Source organism: Lepisosteus platostomus, chromosome 5 (genome assembly GCF_059453375.1).
Source record: "Lepisosteus platostomus isolate fLepPlt1 chromosome 5, fLepPlt1.hap1, whole genome shotgun sequence".
NCBI classification, from domain to species: domain Eukaryota; kingdom Metazoa; phylum Chordata; class Actinopteri; order Semionotiformes; family Lepisosteidae; genus Lepisosteus; species Lepisosteus platostomus.
The window spans coordinates 51,705,735-51,723,971 of NC_142615.1; the positions used below are offsets into that span (position 1 = coordinate 51,705,735).

Sequence of the window (18,237 nt, forward strand, 5' to 3'; positions counted from 1 at the left end):
TTGTTATCAGCTGCCTGTGAAGAGGAATTGTCGGCAAAATGTGCTCTGAGACGGATCCTGCGGTAAAAGCGGTTAAGGTCGACATTGGTCTGGGGGATGTCCAGCTTCCTTGGAACTGGTACAAAACTGAGCCCTTTGCTGAGGAGGGATCGCTCATCCTAATGTAATCGCTCATATAATCGCTCATCCTAACATGTAAATCTTTATACATGTTATTATACACATAAAGTAAACTGCATGACTAGAACCAATTCTGTTCTAATCAACCATAAGTAAGAGTAATTATAGTCAACATTTAGTTGACTAGACTAAATCAAAAGTGGGTGACTACAAAGTAACTAATAGACATTTTAGGAACAAGTACAGGTTTGTTCCATGCTGAAAAGAGAAGAAAACGCAAAGTGTCAGCTGAGGAACCTTTAACAGATGTCACATGCTGACGCAGTTACCTACTTCAACTAATAGACATTTCAGTTGACTTGACTAAGACTATGATTAAATCAAAAACTAAAGTGGTGACTAAAGCGGTGTATTTTTAAGTCACCTGACTGGATAAAACCCTTTCCACACTGACTGCAGCTGGAAGGTCCCTCTCTGGTGTGATTAGGTGCAGTGGCTCTGTAGCTAAGGATGTATATCTGTGGGTGGAAAGTTGCTGGTTCAAATCCCACAGTTGGCAGAGAAATCCTATGCTGGTGGGCCCCTGAGCAAGGCCCTTAACCACAACTACACCAGAGATGCTGACCCCTAGCTTCTCTTCCTATCTGTGGGCCTCATAGTGAGAGTGTTGTGAGAAGACAAAATCCTAATGTGAGAAAGTGATCTTATCTTATGCGCTGGTGGTGTCTTAAGGTGATTCAGTCACTAAAACTCTTCCCACGCTGACTGCAACAATTTATTTTCAAAGTTTATTTATCAAATGCACAACAACAGAGCATGCAGCAGTAGTTGCTGGCAATGAAATGTCTTTTCTGCAAGCTCACAAAAATCACAAGAATCACAGAAATCACAAAAACACAAAAATCACAAAATTGAGATTATGAAAATAAGGTTACATAATAACAGATGTAATAGAAATTTAATAAAACTCAATATGAGTAGAGCTGCTATGTGTCCATGGTGTATGCAATATATACAAGTAGTGCAGTTATGCTGAATACAGTGAAAACTGTGTGTCCATGTAGCCATTACAGGTGATTTGCTAAAGGAGCTGGAGGTTGGCTATTTAGCAGTCTGATTGCCTGGAGGTAGAAGCTGTTCCGTAGTCTGTTGGACTTGGACCGAATACTTTGGTACCGTTAACCGGATGGTAGGAGGGAAAATAGTTTGTGACTGCGATGACTGCGGTCCTTGAGAACGGACCTGGCCTTCTTCAGACATCTAGCTGAGTAGATATCCTGGATGTTTTGTAGCTCACAGCCGGTGATGAGCTGTGCTGACTTCACCACCCTCTGCAGTACTTTGCGATCCCGGGCGGAGCAGTTCCCATACCAGGCAGTGATGCAACCAGTCAGGATGCTCTCAATAGTGCACCTGTAGACGTTGGCCTGGATATGTGATGGCATGCCAAACCTCTTTAGCCTACGGAGAAAGAATAGGCGCTGCCGTGCTGTTTTGACCATGGTTTTAGTGTGGTGGGTCCAGGTTAAGTCCTCTGAGATGTTAACTCCCAGGATCTTGAAACTGCTGACCCTCTCCACTGCAGTTCCACTGATGTAGATAGGTGTGTGATCTCCTCCCTAGTGTTTTCTATTGCCTCTCTCCTGTGTGAATGCGCTGATGGGCTCTTAAGTTACTTGAAAGACTAAAACATTTCCCACACTGACTGCAGCTGAACGGTCTCTCTCCTGTGTGAACAAGCTGGTGCCTTTTTAAGTCATGTGATTGACTAAAACTCTTCCCACACTGACTGCAGCTGAATGGTTTCTCTCCTGTGTGAGTGCGCTGGTGGGCTCTTAAGTTACTTGATTTACTAAAACTCTTCCCACACTGACTGCAGCTGAACAGTCTCTCTCCAGTGTGAGTGCGATTGTGGGCTAATAAGGCACTTGAGACTCTAAAACTCTTCCCACACTGACTGCAACTGAATGGTCTCTCTCCTGTGTGAATACGCTGGTGTCTTTTTAAGTAGTGTGACTGACTAAACCGCTTCCCACACTGACAGCAGCTGAATAATTTATCTCCTGTGTGAATGCCCTGGTGGACTATTAAGGTTCTTGACTGACTAAAACTCTTCCCACACTGACTGCAGCTGAATGGTCTCTCTCCTGTGTGAATGCGCTGGTGGACTATTAAGGCACTTGAGTCTCTAAAACTCTTCTCACACTGATTGCAGCTGAATGGTCTCTCTCCTGTGTGAATACCCTGGTGTCTTTTTAAGTTGTGTGACTGACTAAAACTCTTCCCACACTGACGGCAAGTGAAAGATTTCTCTCCTGAGCGAAGGTTTTTTGAAATTCTAGACTGACAAAAAGGCTGCTCATCCCTGTGTTTTAATGGCAGTTTGTCCACTCCATCTGAGCAAGGCTTTGAGTGATTCTTCCTCATTGTCTGATCATGCTGGGGTTTCTTATTCTGCAAATCCTTCATGGAATGATTTTGCTCTCTGTTCTGAAACTGAGATTTGTTTTCTCCATCGTGTCCTTCAGTGTGCAGCTCAGCAGTCTGAATCACCTGGGGCTCCTTCTTCAGCTCTGCGGGGTCAATCAACTGGGGCTCCATGTCCTTATCTGTAAGATTAAACTCACTCAGTTCTTCTTTGAGCTCTTGTACAGAGACACAGTAAAGTTCATTACAACCTTGTGACATATTGTTCGTGTCCTGATTATTAATCTTCTCTGTAAAAGCATCACATACTAAGAGTCCAGGTGTCCCACTCTCAGGCTCCGTCTTCATCATGGGCACAGAGTCCAGATCCTCCACACTCTGTCTGCTCTCTGTGTGCTGCTCACTGAGTGTCTCTTTCCCTTCTGCAGCAGTGATCTCTGTCTCCTGCATCAGACTGGAGCTCCACTCCTCCTCCTCACTGTGCTGCTGTTCAAGAGGAGCCCTTTCCCCAGCATCAGGGAGAACACTGGCCTCTGAGCCTGAAAACACAGGACAAGAAGACAAGACCTTTATTATAATAATAATAATAATAATAATAATAATAATAAACTTTATTATACAGATGCAGCCATTCAAAATGCACGGTACCGACGGGCACTCATGGTGCATTAGTCGGTAGTGAAAAGATTTAATCATTTAATCTCTTTACTGTGCACATTTTAATCCGCTTAGTATTGAATATTTATAGGAAATTTTACCGCTAAAGGGAAATTTTAGTAGCTGAGCATAAAAAGAAGAGGAGCAGAAGAAGGTATATAGATAGAAGGTCATAAATGATATTAATTTAGGAACATTCAGTAGGCTAGTCAAACGTTCTGAGGTCAAATTCTTCCAGGACGACGGCATCGAATATTTTTCACGCGCCCTCTCTTTAAAGCCCTTGCCAAATATGAAGACAGTACGTACAGTTATAATTCAAACTGAATTAAAAACTACACATCCAAGTTACCATGGTGGTGCATGTGATCATTGCGTTTAACCAATGAAACAGGGTGAAAAATCAGTCACATGAATTTGGGGCTGAGTTTCGAAAGCTTAATCTATCAGCAACAAAGCGAAATCTATACGATAGGCTACCTCAAACTGTCAGTTACATGACTGTGTACATCGCTTAAGCCACTCCTATTTGGCATTTTAGTTATGGAGGCAGGAAGACGCACCCCCTCTCCCCCTCCCTCTGGGTGCCTGACTTGTCGCCATCTTTAACCGTTCCGTTTCCGAATCACAGTAGGTACACGTACAAAAATTAGGTCATCCCAGATACAATACATATAGATTTTTGTGGTAAGAGGGAGCAAAACATCAGTATTTACCGCTAGTAATTAGTGTGAGATTTATAGTTGAAATCTGAGCCTAAATATAAAGTTAAAATCTCGACAAAGCAATGTAGGAAATACGCACACAGAAATACACAGAGAAAATAAATCCTTTCTGACATCTAAAATCAGTTTCGATCAAGGTCTCCAAATCAAACATTTTCAGAGAGCAATTACACTGTGTTTATTTAGAATAAGTGATTTATGAGCAATCTAATTTCTTATTCGTTTAAAACAGTGAAATGTCAGCTGCAAAAGATCGCACCAGAGACAGCACTATCTCTGCCACTCACAGATGTTCAGGAAAGGGTGAATCAAGTCATGTCAAGTACAATACTTCGATGATCAATAATAACAGTTGAAGGACAAGAAACAAAAGATAGTGAAAACTGAAGCTTTTTAAGGCTAAAACTAAAATTCGTCCTACAAATTAAGGCAAATATAAATTCAGGACGTTAAAGTGCTAGAGGTGTAAAAAATACAAAAATGCACAAGAGCAAAAAGTTTTAGAAATGTAGCAGGTGTTACTTTGAAATAAGCAAACAGAAAAAAGCCATGACTATACATAGTGCAGAAGAGGGATGCAGGAACACTTGCTTAGATATACAAAAAAATCACAAAAAGTGTATATTACAAAAGAACATGCAAACATGTTCATGAACATGTACGTCCATTTCCCTTTGGGATCAATAAAGTCTTATCCATCTCTACACATGAAACAGAGTGAGGAATCAGAAACTTAGCACGCATAAAAAACAGCAATTCTGTCAGTGAGATCCAAATGAATTAATAGCAAACATGGTTTCATGGAGGGCTTCACAGATAGTTGGGCATTCAGGTAGATTGCCAGGCGAAAGGATCTGTAAATATATTTTGTTAAAGCAAGTCAGTTTTTCGCAACACATAAAATACATTTTTCCAAGAAAGTTTAGCCTGTGTCACTAATGAAACCACTAGATAAAGACAAATATAGAAATCTAAAGATTTTTTTATTCAATGTTGGTAGCAGGATGAACTGTCAGGTTGAGCTAAGTGTATATTTTGTGGCATAGTTGCTGCAAGATATTAACAGTGAAAAAAGGTATTTAAAAATGAGTCATTTCAAGAAGAAAAATTTCAGAATAATTGTAAATCTAACAGGATAGAGAAAGCACAGAAAATAAGCAGTTAGATTGATCAGATTAGTATGAAAAGTCATTTAGCAAAGAGCGAATGAGAAGAGTGACAAAGCAATAAAGCAATGCAGTAGATGTAAAAACAGTTATAAGGACCACAGATTACAAAGTAAATACATAAAAGAAAGACAAGCAGTTAGAAGTGCTACCACAATTAGAAAATGAAGCAGATACAGACACTAATTCGTCTGAAAAAGGTTTTGAGGTTAGATTTAAATGCACTCAGGGTAGGTGACTGATATCACTGGGGATACAAATCCAGAGCTCTGGGGTGCAGCTAGAGAAGGTCCTGTCACCCACAGAATGTAGATGTTCTTGAGGACAGCTAGAAGACCAGAGTCAGACGGACAAAGGTGGGGAGTAGACAGATAATAAGCCAGATAGGTACTGAATGAGGATGAGGATTTTGAAGTTGACTCGAAACCTGATAGGAAGCCAGTGCAAGGACAGGCGTAATGCATCCCGATCAGGATTCTCGCTGTCAAATTCTGAACATATTAAAGATGCATATTAAAGTGTGGATTTAATTTCCCCAGTGAACAGGATGTGCATTTATTAATTCTAGAAAGAAATGGCTTTCTTGATTTCTCTAGTTCCTAGTTTCTCTAGTTCCCTTTAAAATAAACTATTATTCCACCATGCAGAGTATTACATGGCCAGTATTTACATATGATATTTGTGATTTAAAGAAATTAACACATGCAGCTTTTGAGGGGTTAAGTGTTGGCTGAGTTATTGCAGGATATAAGACTAGAGATGTTGGTAGGAAAAAGATAATTTGAGGAAAGTTGAGGAATACACTGATAACAAGAACACAACCTGATGGGGTTAGGCATACTTTTGATGAAGATGATGAAGTTAACAGACTGTATGTTTACATAGATACTGAAATGAGGATTGTATTTTAGATTTTGTGTAGTTGCTAGCATTGAACTGTGTGTTGGATGCACATGAATTGAAGGAATGGACAAACATAGCTGATGCGGATCCACAGAGCCAGCATCTTAAGATTTGTTGAAATAACTAACTAGGTATGGCTATTGATGTGCAAGAGAGGTGGAAAGGCTGTTTCCTTAAGCCAGCCCTATAAATTAATTTAGCCTCAGTGAGATGCTGCCATCTCACAGTGGGTTTCTAACACTGTGTATAGTTCCATCCACACAGTGCCTTTACTTCCATCCATTTTCTAATCTCTTTATCCAGTACAGAGGATTTGGAGCCTATCCCAGTAAGCAACGGACACAAGGCAGAATACACCCTGGACATAGCGCAAGTCCATCACAGGACAGACAGACACAAACACACATAACCAGGGCCAGTTTTCCCATAAGCCAATTAACCTACCAGTATGTTTTGGAGTGCGAGAGGGAATCATTAAAATAAATACAGCTTTTTAGTATAGATTACACTTTCCTAAAATGTATTTAAAAAATAAAAATGATTACAATCTAATCTTCCCACGTTTGATCCCAAAATCCCAAGAAAAATAAATCTAAACGGGGAGAAAGCTATGCTGATAGTTTATTAAGATACTTAAAAGACAAAGATAACAATTTATGTTGCATTTGTCTGATTGTATCAAAAAGACATTTAATAAAACTGATAATTCTGGTCCCAAAGTCTGATTGCCTGACACACATTCGAAGAAGTCCTATATTTTCTAATATACGCACATCCCGGAATTTTGACTTCACTGTGTGATGAAGAAATTTTAAAGACTACTTCTTAGCGTAGATAAAAAAAGCTTGGATTCTCATGTACAGTATCTGATACACATATCTTTTTCTGTTGTCTTTGTTGATCTCTTGAGGATCCTTGTGATATTTTGAGCTCTTGATATAAAAGTGTCGCAGTTTAAATCATTTTCGTTGTAAGAAATTATGAAACGCTCTGTTAAAAGCAAGGGAGTTTTTATGTCTGTTATAGTAAAAGAAAATGCCCGACGAACTAGGGATTTGGCAGTTTTTCAGTGCTTGTACAATCGATGGAAATGTTCAAATAAATGTGTTAAAGAAATAAACCAAAAAAGTCATTTATTCCTTTATCATATTGTCTAGCTAATGTCCCATTCTTGTTAGTTAGATCAACGAAATGCTGTGGTGTTACTTTTTGTCGATGAAAAATTAAAAGTATTTTCATTTAAAATGACGGTTACAAATAATGTGGACCAGCGTAATACTTTGAGTTTACAGCTTATCCAAGGTCATTCATTAATACTATTAGTGATATCTTCGGTAAAGGCTTTGATGCATAAAATATTTCTGCATAATTAAAATATTTATGATAAAGGTTGTGTTGTGTACTTTTGCCCAACTGAACAATCTTGCATTCAAAAAATATACTAACTTTTTAATGACTGATGATTAACATGCTGTAATACACAGTTTAAATTTAAAAGCTCAAATGCTGTACATGAGAGTTAACCTTTAATAGCTCCTCCTGGCAGTTTTACAAGGTGATTCCGGATACTTTCCGATATGACGTCATATGACATGTTACACTGCATCATACCGTGTTTTGATGCAACACGCCCACCATGTTGTACCATGGTGTACCTCACGCGTTTTGAATGGCTGCATCTGTATATAAAACCTTCAAAGGTGGCTGTATAGTATGTGAAAGGAAGATGCTTTGACAATATGCTGCACATATGGGTCCAATGTCAGGTCTGAGTTAAATATCTTCGGGTTTTCAATTTAGACTGAAGCTCAAGTACAGAACTATCTACGGATAGGTCTAGAGCATTGGTTTTACAAAGTTTGTGGGTGGTGCCAATAAGCATGACTCTAGTCTTGTCACAGTTAAGATGAAGGAAATTCTGAGTCACATAGGTTTTTTTCTGTCGGAGATGCAATTCGATAAAATAGAGAAAGCCACATCAGTGTCAAGTTTGGTATGGACGTCTAGGTGAAAATCATCAGCATAGAAATGACAGTTGAGGCCATGTGACCTTAAAAGCTGACCAAGTGGACACATGTAAATGCTGAAAAGTAAAGGGTCAAGTATTGAGCCCTGAGTTTTAACACGAGCTTCAAGTAGTGCTCAAAAGGAAGTAATATCCACACAAAAAGTACTAGCTTAAAATTTAAATTTCAGATAGCAAAGACGTTATTTAGCAGTGAAGAGATAAGGGAGAGACCTGGGAAGTGAGATGATAATATCATTTTTTTGTTTTTGTATTTTTTTGTATTTTGCAAACTATGCAGTCTAGTGTCTTGAAGTTAGCTTTGTGCCCAAATATTTAAAGATGCTGCCTGTTCTTGGTCAGTAAGGTAAAGGGCATGTATTTGGTAAGCTGGCTGTACGCCCAGAATGTGAAAAGAACTAACTGTTGTCTAGTCTGCAACTTAGATATAATTAATCGGCATGTGTTGCTGTCTTATCATTTGTTTAGAATGCGTCATAGTAACTTGTTTGTTTAAAGGTATAAAAGAACATCTTTAGCTACTTATTTTTAAGTCCGGTGGTTGGAAGCCAGACTTCCATATGCATATGAAATAAAGAGACTTCTGCTTCACTGACACCTGAACTTTGTCATTTGTATGACACAACAGTAGTAAGTAAATTAACTTTTCAAAACTCATTTTCAGAACTTGATATACATCACAGATTCAAACACACTTCATCTCTGAACACATAACTTGAAAAAGGATTTAAAATACAGCAGACTCATATTTTACGTTACGTATTTTTACACAAATTCATGTATAGCCAGTCAGCTGTGAAAAAAAAATCAAATACTATAAATAAAGATGTGGGAATCCCCAAAAATTCAAGTCTTAACAGCACGCAGCTGAGCTGCTCTTTGGGAACTAGTCACTAGTTATCATGCAGCATGAACATCAATATAAGTACAAAGAGGGAAAAAAAGCAAGACAAGAAAAGTTAAATTGTATCACTGTTTTTATTGTAATTTACACTATATACATGGACATGCTAGTACAGTGACAGATGAGTTGTTTAAGATAAGATATGATTACTTTATTAGCCCTATACAATTTCTTGCATTAGGAATTTCTCTTTTCACATACACTAGCTTGTTCTCCATGAGACAAGCAGATAGGGAGAGAGGCTTGGGGTCAGAACGCAGGGTCAGCCATTGTATAGCACCTCTGGAGCAGTTAGGGTTAAGGGCCTTACTCAGGGGCCCAATGGAGTAGGATTCCTCTGCCAGCCGCAGGATTTGAACCTGCGACCTTCCAGCCACAGGCACAGATCCTTAGCCACAGAGCCACTGCTCCGCCCCTCCGCTCCATTTAAGGATGGTGTTCTGATTATATGCAATTTTGGATATACAGGCTTTGTCAGGACCAAAACTGCTGTATAAAATGCGAGTCTACTGGAATAATATCACAACAACATTACACATAACGCTGCACACTACATTTAACACTGCACTGACACTGAGAGGTTAATAGAGACACACTGACTGGACACTAAAGTACACTTACATTGCACTGAGAGAGAGAGGGGTTAATACAGACACAATGACTGGACACTGTAGTACAATAACACAGCACTGAGAGAGAGGGGTTAATGCAGACTCACTGACCGACTGGACACTACAGTACATTAAGATTAAGACTGCATTGAGAAGAGGAGGACCGGAGGACTGAAATACTTAAACCGATTAAAATTATTGTTATATACACATTCATCAGTAAATATATAAAAAGCCAATACGACATAAAATCAATATCTATACGTTTTCTTTCCTAATGACGTTGTATTTATTCACTGATTCAGTGAAACAATTGCTGAATCTGAACGAGGTGTTTATTACCGTAACCAGACAAAACAGTTTATTTTCCAGTAAAAAATCCCGTTGCTACAACACACAAGTCTTTCCCACTTCACTCTGCATCTCTCCACTATACTCTCACCAGTGAGGAAGTTAAAGACACTGTTTTTAAACTCGCACAGATCCCGACTACATACAAGTCACCACACTGACCTGACAGCTCTAGTTTCGTGTCCATTTCTTCTTTTATTCCTGCAGTCACTTCACAGAGAAGCGTGTATCCAACATGATCTGTCGGTCCCTGATATCCTTCTGCTCCCGACTCCTTCTCCCACAGCTTCAATCTCCACTTCAAGCTCTCGTTTTCCTTCTTCAGTTGCGCCATTTCACTCCCGACACTGTCCTCCACACACTGTGTGATTTTAAACACGGCCCGTCTCACCAGGATCTGGGAGATATTGCGGAGTTTGTCTTGAAACTCGTTCTCGGAGTCAGACATCCTGTTTCCAAAAACTTCTGACACTTCATACACGATCGATTTGAGCAAAACGTGCATGAAAGAGTCAAGCTGGGTTTGCAGATTTAACAAGCACTCCGCCATCCTTCTTCAGAGTCGGTCAGAAACAAAGACTGACTTCCGAAGTTTAAACAGAACAACTTATTTTTTATTCTTCACAGATCCTGTTGTCAGGGCTGTGCTCTGTTCAAGCATAAACACAGTCGACAAGACGTTACGTATTCAGAACCTGAAGTTATTTTAAAGAAAAACAACAACTTTCGTTATCTAAAGAAAATTATTCAGTCACCCACACGTAGTTGAAGTACATGCAGGGTCGCGTAGTATAATGACGTCATTCGTTAGCGCGGCCGCAACTTCAAAACAATAGAGAAGCGGAGCTGAGAAAGAGGAGTTTCTTCAGCCGGATATAAACTCTGCACTTCCTAGCGCCACCTAGTCAAGAGGAGTGAATCACCTGCGATTTTTTTGCCCTTCCACAACCATCTTCCCCAACGAAAACTTCTCAAGTGGATTTTTTCAATTGGATTTTTATCTCCCTATGCAGGTTTTTGGTTAAAGAAAAAAAAATGGTGTCGTTCTCTTGCCAACTGGCAGTATTTCTTCTGCACTTATAAGCAAGATTTCTATTTCATATTTCACAAATTGTTAGAAATTCTCGAAAAACAAGTGGTTCCAAGAAAGGAAATAAATACTTGCATTTAACAAAATCAAGCCATATGTGGTCGTCCTTAATGATACATTCTGTATGACAAGACAGGAAGAAAGACACCTCAGGACTTCGGACACAGGATCTCCTGTTTATTGAGAGAAGGTTTAACCATCTGTCAGTTTTCATGTCCAAGGAGCTCAATTTGCATTCCGTGTACAACAGCGTGTCTTCTACACCTGCCACTGAAGCACAGCACAGGCTCAGCATCTTGACATCTCCCAAACAGAGACACACAGAGACCTTTTGGTGGGATTGTGGCTCACAAGGGGAGAAACGACAATTTCCAGAGCAGGATTTGTTACATTTGAGTATCGTGAACACAAATCAGTGCCCGCTTGTATTTCTGTGTTTTTTTTTTAATTTTACAGAAAGTTTAAACGTGACTTTAAAGGCATTATAATATTCACAACCTTGGCAAAAAATGGTTGTCCATAATTGTTGTTTATGTTTGATTAACAGACAAAATATGACAACCCCTCTACTGAGCATATGCTTTATTTTCCTGATGTACAGTACATTGATTAAACACATACCTTAGATGTATAAATGTGGTCCGTAATTGGTCTAGAATGAAATTTTAATATACATATATCATTATACGTCAATTACACATCTCTGATTATACAGTATGTCCATTATACATAAATGGTTGGAGTTTTATTATACGGAAACATTTAGAGGACTATTATACCTATATAGTTAAAGGTCTATTATACATCAAAGATAGGTCTCATAGTTGTAGAAACTAGTAAATCAAGCCAATGATTTGGTCTAGAAATTTATTCTGAGAATATACAATTATTCACCCCTGAAAAATATATAGTTCAAATTATGCATTTTATACAATATTGTAATAAACAAATGGCTAATCATCATAAAAAACACAAGTATTAAACTTCAGCTACAAATTCTGGTAACATGGCTATATATATATAGTAATGACAAACACAAACTAATTCCATGAACACGCTAATATTTAACTCAAAACCACATTTTGATTCAAATATAAGTTTTAAAAATTACAACTTCTATATTTCCACGAAAATATTATTAATGTAGCACAAATGCTACTTTCTAAGAAAGACAGAAAGAAACTGTTTTGTGTCTCATGGCGATCCTCCTCTCGATCCTAATGAAATGTTTAATATGATCCCTCGAGAAAAAAAGGTGTCAATATCCGCCTGGAATGATTGATGCCCCATCAAACATTTTGTAATATCTCCAGAAGCTCATACTGTAGAAACCTGATTCGTGGCTTAAATTCAAGGTAAACAAGACTAAGGAAACGAGTTGAAAACCTGATGTCGAACTGTGATTTAAATCACCCAAAACATTGCACAACATTGGGCAGTATGTGCCAGAAACAGATAGCTCAGTTGATAGAGCAGAGGACTGTAGTGGCAATAATGAAGAATCCTTAGGTTGCTGGTTTGACTCTGGCTTGGAGGAATGTGTTTCTTGTGTACTTCAATCAAAGAGTTGAAATAGCAATTTTTTTTAACTCAGACGTTGATCAAAAGCTCAATAAACCACGAAGCAGAGGCTCTTGTTCCGAATTCAACTCCCGTCTGATTGTCTTGTTTTGGCCAAAATCTGATCTTTGAATTCAGAGGACTACTCTGCCTGCATTGTAATTCAAAAGTATACACAAATGTCACGTTTTTTTTTGTAGATATAAAGGTGTTCTCTGTTTTCAAAGGATAGGTACTTAATTGGCATAATGATTTGGTATTGAGTTTGTATCGTTATATGATTAAATTTGTGTTTTTTTGTGTTTTTAACGTATTGTGAACTTATTTTTTAAACAAATGCTTACAAAGGCAAACAAGGCCCACATCTGTTTATACCAGCGGTGAATTGTACATTTTTATTTACAAGCTACTCTGCACTTTTGGGAGTGTAACAGGTTCGATATAAAGTGGCAAAAATATAAAAGGGGAAAATACCCCGGACTGCGTGTAAAGCCCTCGTTGTGACTGTTTTTTTTATTGTTAAATACGGCGTCCTGTGCACGAAATGTTGCAGAAACACAATCTGATATTTTAATAAGTATTATTTTAATAATTTGATAAGTATGAGGTCCCGGATCCAAATATTCAGTTCTTATTTTTTTAAGTGATATCTTCCCTTCCTCTCGTGGATTTTGAATCAAATTTGATCTTTGTACATTACATTTTACATTGAAAAAAACGAGCATACCTCATCCACCAACGGACAGAGCAATCTTTTATGTTGCCTTCCAGAGCTTCCAGCTTGTGATGGATTTGTATGGGCGTCTGTATGATACCACTACAGCACTGGCACAGGTGTAAAATCCACTTTCTCACGACTTTTTCAGTGTCTTCTCCTCTCACAAATGGTCCGAAGCACAGGAGCCAATATTAGAGAAAACAACAGGTGTTTAAACAGAGTATGGCCAAATGTCAGCGACAACGTTTTGTCATTTTGTATAAACGCAAATGGTTCATCATTTAAAAGCCAACGACGTTCTTTTTCTCCCTGGCGCTAATAAGCTACAGTACCACACATGCGAGCTGTTGAGTGAAAGGAAATTCATATGTGCGTAGGAAGGCAGAATAAAATCCAGAACTGTACTGGTGATATTGATAAACAGGGCCGATGTTCACAATAAAACGTTATTGTATAAAACATTAAGATTCATAAATATATTTTTTTAATCATGCAAAGTGTCTGTTAAACCATTCATGAACGATTTTTAGACAAAAAAACACACCATTATATGAGAAAATACATTTACTATATGTGCATTTAACGTAAATTGTTGCCCTGCTTTTTTTTCATAAATACACAAGCTTGTTATGTCTTATGTCAGAAATAAACTGCATGAAATTCGATAAAGCAACAAAAAGTAAGCGCCACAAAGACGACAAACATTTGCGTTTATATTGCACTGTTATCTCGAGCCTTTAAACTTACTTTAAACGCAATTTGTTTTTCTCTGTAGTTCTAAGGCTTTGTCATTTAGGTGTGCTGTTTTTTTCTACATGTTGTAAAAAAAGTCACTAAATCATACGAAACATAAAAGCTCCAATTGTAAACAATTGACCATTCATATTCCTGAATTTTAAACCTATGGAGTATTTTAAACCTTGTCTTCGTTTTTGTGAATATTAGAGCTCCTTTTCAAAAGCTGTCACTATGGATAAGTGCTTAGGTTTCCTGTTTTTTTACCCAGGCGGTCCAGGTTTGGCTCTTGGTATAGGAGCGCGGCTGTGTTGCCTTCTGGATTTCAAATGAGCAGCTCAGTGCAGATCAGCATGTACATTTGTCTGGACAGTAGAATTTTCAGAAAGTGTAGTTGGATTATAGCACGTGCCCCTGACGATGTTATTGATACGTCACATGTGCTCTTTTTTGTATAATATTTATTTTTGTTGTTCAAATAAAAAAAGGTTTCTCCGTTTTCCTCTTCATGCCGTTGTCAGCTAGCACAACAAGACGGGAAAAATGCAAGGGGGGGGGAAGAGGAAGCGGCTGTCAGGAGCTTTCTACCTCCTTTTGCTTTCACTTCTCTGTGTTTCTTTCCACAGCGCCGTGCACCTTTTCATTGCTCGCGCTTTCAGAGCCTTCGCACGGCACACGACTCGACATCAGGAAGCACATTGAAGTGAAAGCAGGAAGCGCTGCGACATGCACTGTGCAGATCCCGCCACAATAAGAGGTGAGTGGGTCTGTTCGATGCACAAAGAACGCTTTGATTAGCGTCAAAGGCAAGTCATTCCGAGTTGGTCGTCTGTGTTTTCCGTTCAGACGCGAAATGCTGAAATGATCTCTCGGCTCCTCGGTTGTCATTTCTGCTCCGTAAAGGAATCACAGCACGCGTCGGCTTCCAGCACGGTGGGTCGGGACATGATGCCGGGGGTCGGAGAGAGCGATGTCTTCCTCGTTAGTATAGGACCTGTCACCTGTCCCCACCTGTCACGCGGGAGACCGGGGTACATCAGGACGCGCATTAAAGTGAAAGCAGGATGCGCTGCGACATGCACTGTGCAGATCCCGCCACACTAAGAGGTGAGTGGGTCTGTTCGATCACAGCGCTAGGCGAATCCCCAATCCCCTTTTGTGTGTGGCGACAAAAGAAGGCTGTTTCTGCCCGGTTTCGAACCAGGGACCTTTTGCGTGTGAGGCGAACGTGATAACCACTACACTACGGAACTGTGGTAAGACGTGCCCAGCGGCCCAGCGCTGAGCTTCGCCAATGCGATTCAGCTGCTTCCAGTGCCTTTATTGGAGTGCGCTGATGGACCGTGCTCTCTCTCCAGAGACCAGCACGCCTGTCATGGATGGAGCAGGAAAGGCGGCGCCACATTCTACAGCCCTCTCCACGCAATCGACGAAATCGGGCTACTGAAGTGGAGAAAATCGCCTCTCCAGAAAGTGCAAATATCATCTTGGAGAGTATAAATCCTATTGCCGAAGGTCAGCCCTGTCTACCAGAGTAACACTCCCACAGCGATGATCAGCTCGTCTCACATGCGAGAAGTTTCGGTTGGAAACAAGCGCCCCCTCTTCTCGCACGTTTTGCACGTTCGAGCGGTTTTAATGCGGCTCTTTCGTACACGGTGCTGATCTTTTGGAAAGCAGGAGGCAAAACGGACACGTTCCCATACCGGGAGTCGAACCCGGGCCGCCTGGGTGAAAACCAGGAATCCTAACCGCTAGACCATATGGGAACACACAACCCCGCTGTTCCGGGCATCATGCAAGCAAACTACATAAATATGAGAAAACACGCAAGAGAGTTGTCACTCAGAGTGTCGAAGGGTCGATGTATACTGGGGCTCAGTTGAAATGCAACGTCAGGACTTTTCCGAATTATGTCACACGAAGAGAGCACACCTTTTCCGCCCTGCCACGTGTGTCTCGGTAACTCGCCGTGATCATATAGTGGTCAGTACTTTGCGTTGTAGCCGCAACCGAGTCACGGCAGAATAGGGGCGTCTGCTTTTACTACTTGTACGAATGAAGGCAAAAAAAAAGCCAATCGATGTGAACGAACGGCGCTTTACAGAGGAGTACTGCCTGACTGGATTGTTGATGAACGACAGAGGCCACTCCGACCTCTTCTCGGTTTTCTTCAATGACTTACTAAGGATCTTCTACACATTCGCCCATGCAGGGGAAGCCAGTTACACCAAAGCAAACGCAGGAAAGTGCAATTCAAGCAGAGACCAGGAGGGACTTGTTTACACCGAGAGTGGTCGGAGAATGGAACAATGCGCCCAGCCCTGTTGCTGGAGCCGATTCTTGATGAGATCTTGGGCTCACTATGAAGCCCCCGCTGGATGCTAATCTTTCTGTTGTTCTTGCAGGTCCTGCGCTGCTTTTGAGCCTACAGAGCTCGTCCTGGTCTGTCGGCACAGCCCAATTGCAAATGATCGGCTCCGCGTCCAGTGTGTGATCTCCTGTTCAAGCCCAAGCGAAGACACAGTGAGCCTATCTGTCAATAATAGTAATACAGTGTGGGATGTCCTGTCCCAGTCTGAGGAACAAACAGTGAGCATGTCTCTCAATAATAATAATAATACAGTGTGATCTTCTCTCCCAGCCCGGGAAAAAAAACCGTGAGCCTGTTTCACAATAATAATAATACAGTGTGTGATCTCTTGTCCCAGCCTGAGGAACAGACAGAGAGCCTGTCTCTCAATACTAATAATACAGTGTGTGATCTCCTGTCCCAGCCTGAGGAACAGACAGTGAGCCTCTCTCTCAGTAATAATAATACAGTGTGTGATCTCCTGTCCCAGCCCAAACGACGACACAGTGTGCCTATCTGTCAATAATAATAATACAGGGTGCGATCTCCTGTCCCAGCCTGAGGAACAGTGTGCCTGTCAATCAATAATAATATTACAGTATGTGATCTCCTGCTCCAGCCTGAGGAACAGACAGTGAGACTGTCTCTCAATAATAATAATACAGTGTATGTCCTCCTGTCCCAGCCTGAGGAAAAGACAGTGAGCCTGTCTCTCAATAATAATAATCCAGTGTGTGATCTCCTGTTCAAGCCCAAGCGAAGACACAGTGAGCCTATCTGTCAATAATAGTAATACAGTGTGGGATGTCCTGTCCCAGCCTGAGGAACAGACAGTCAGCCAGCCTGTCTCTCAATAATAATACAGTGTGTGATCCTCTGTCCCAGCCTGAGGAACAGACAGTGAGCCTGTCTCTCAATAAAAATAATACAGTGTGTGATCCTCTGTCCCAGCCTGAGGAACAGACAGTGAGCCTGTCTCTCAATAAAAATAATACAGTGTGTGATCCCCTGTCCCAGCCAGAGGAACAGACAGTGAGCCCGTCTCTCAATAATAATAATACAGTGTGTTATCTCCTGTCCCAGCCTGAGGAACAGCGTGCCTGTCAATCAATAATAATATTACAGTATGTGATCTCCTGCTCCAGCCTGAGGAACAGACAGTGAGACTGTCTCTCAATAATAATAATACAGTGTATGTCCTCCTGTCCCAGCCTGAGGAAAAGACAGTGAGCCTGTCTCTCAATAATAATAATCCAGTGTGTGATCTCCTGTTCAAGCCCAAGCGAAGACACAGTGAGCCTATCTGTCAATAATAGTAATACAGTGTGGGATGTCCTGTCCCAGCCTGAGGAACAGACAGTCAGCCAGCCTGTCTCTCAATAATAATACAGTGTGTGATCCTCTGTCCCAGCCTGAGGAACAGACAGTGAGCCTGTCTCTCAATAAAAATAATACAGTGTGTGATCCTCTGTCCCAGCCTGAGGAACAGACAGTGAGCCTGTCTCTCAATAAAAATAATACAGTGTGTGATCCCCTGTCCCAGCCAGAGGAACAGACAGTGAGCCCGTCTCTCAATAATAATAATACAGTGTGTTATCTCCTGCGCCAGCCTGAGGAACAGTGAGCCTGTCAATCAATAATAATAATACAATATGTGATGTCCTGTCTCAGCCTGTGGAACAGAGAGTAAGCCTGTCTCTCAATAATAATAATACAGTGTGTGATCTCCTGTCCCAGCCAGGGGAACAGTGAGCCAGACTCTCAGTAATAATAATACAGTGTGATCTACTGTCCCAGCATGAGGAACAGTGAGACTGTCTCTCAATAATAATAATAATACAGTATGTGACCAACTGTCCCAGACTGAGGAAAAGATAGTGAGTCTGTCTCT

General features: G+C 40.5%; 1 protein-coding gene and 1 non-coding gene across 3 annotated transcripts; both read right to left on the bottom strand.

Moving 5' to 3' along the window:
* Positions 1–889: 889 nt before the first annotated feature.
* LOC148669082 (uncharacterized) lies at positions 890–10,681 on the bottom strand. Of its 2 annotated transcripts, none has more exons than XM_088632476.1 (2): positions 10,053–10,681; positions 890–3,086 (listed from the first exon to the last, which is right to left on the bottom strand). In XM_088632476.1, the coding sequence occupies exons 1-2, from the start codon at positions 10,438–10,440 to the stop codon at positions 1,750–1,752; spliced, it is 1,725 nt and encodes a 574-aa protein (XP_088488602.1). In that variant the 5' UTR covers positions 10,441–10,681; the 3' UTR covers positions 890–1,749. The 2 variants fall into 2 exon arrangements, with proteins under 2 accessions (XP_088488602.1, XP_088488603.1); XM_088632477.1 differs by lacking the exon at positions 10,053–10,681 and having other exon boundaries at positions 890–2,729; positions 2,857–2,995.
* A 5,009-nt stretch (positions 10,682–15,690) lies between these two features.
* On the bottom strand, positions 15,691–15,762 carry trnae-uuc (transfer RNA glutamic acid (anticodon UUC)). The gene has a single exon. It is a non-coding gene; the product is annotated as a tRNA-Glu (tRNA).
* Positions 15,763–18,237: the final 2,475 nt, after the last annotated feature.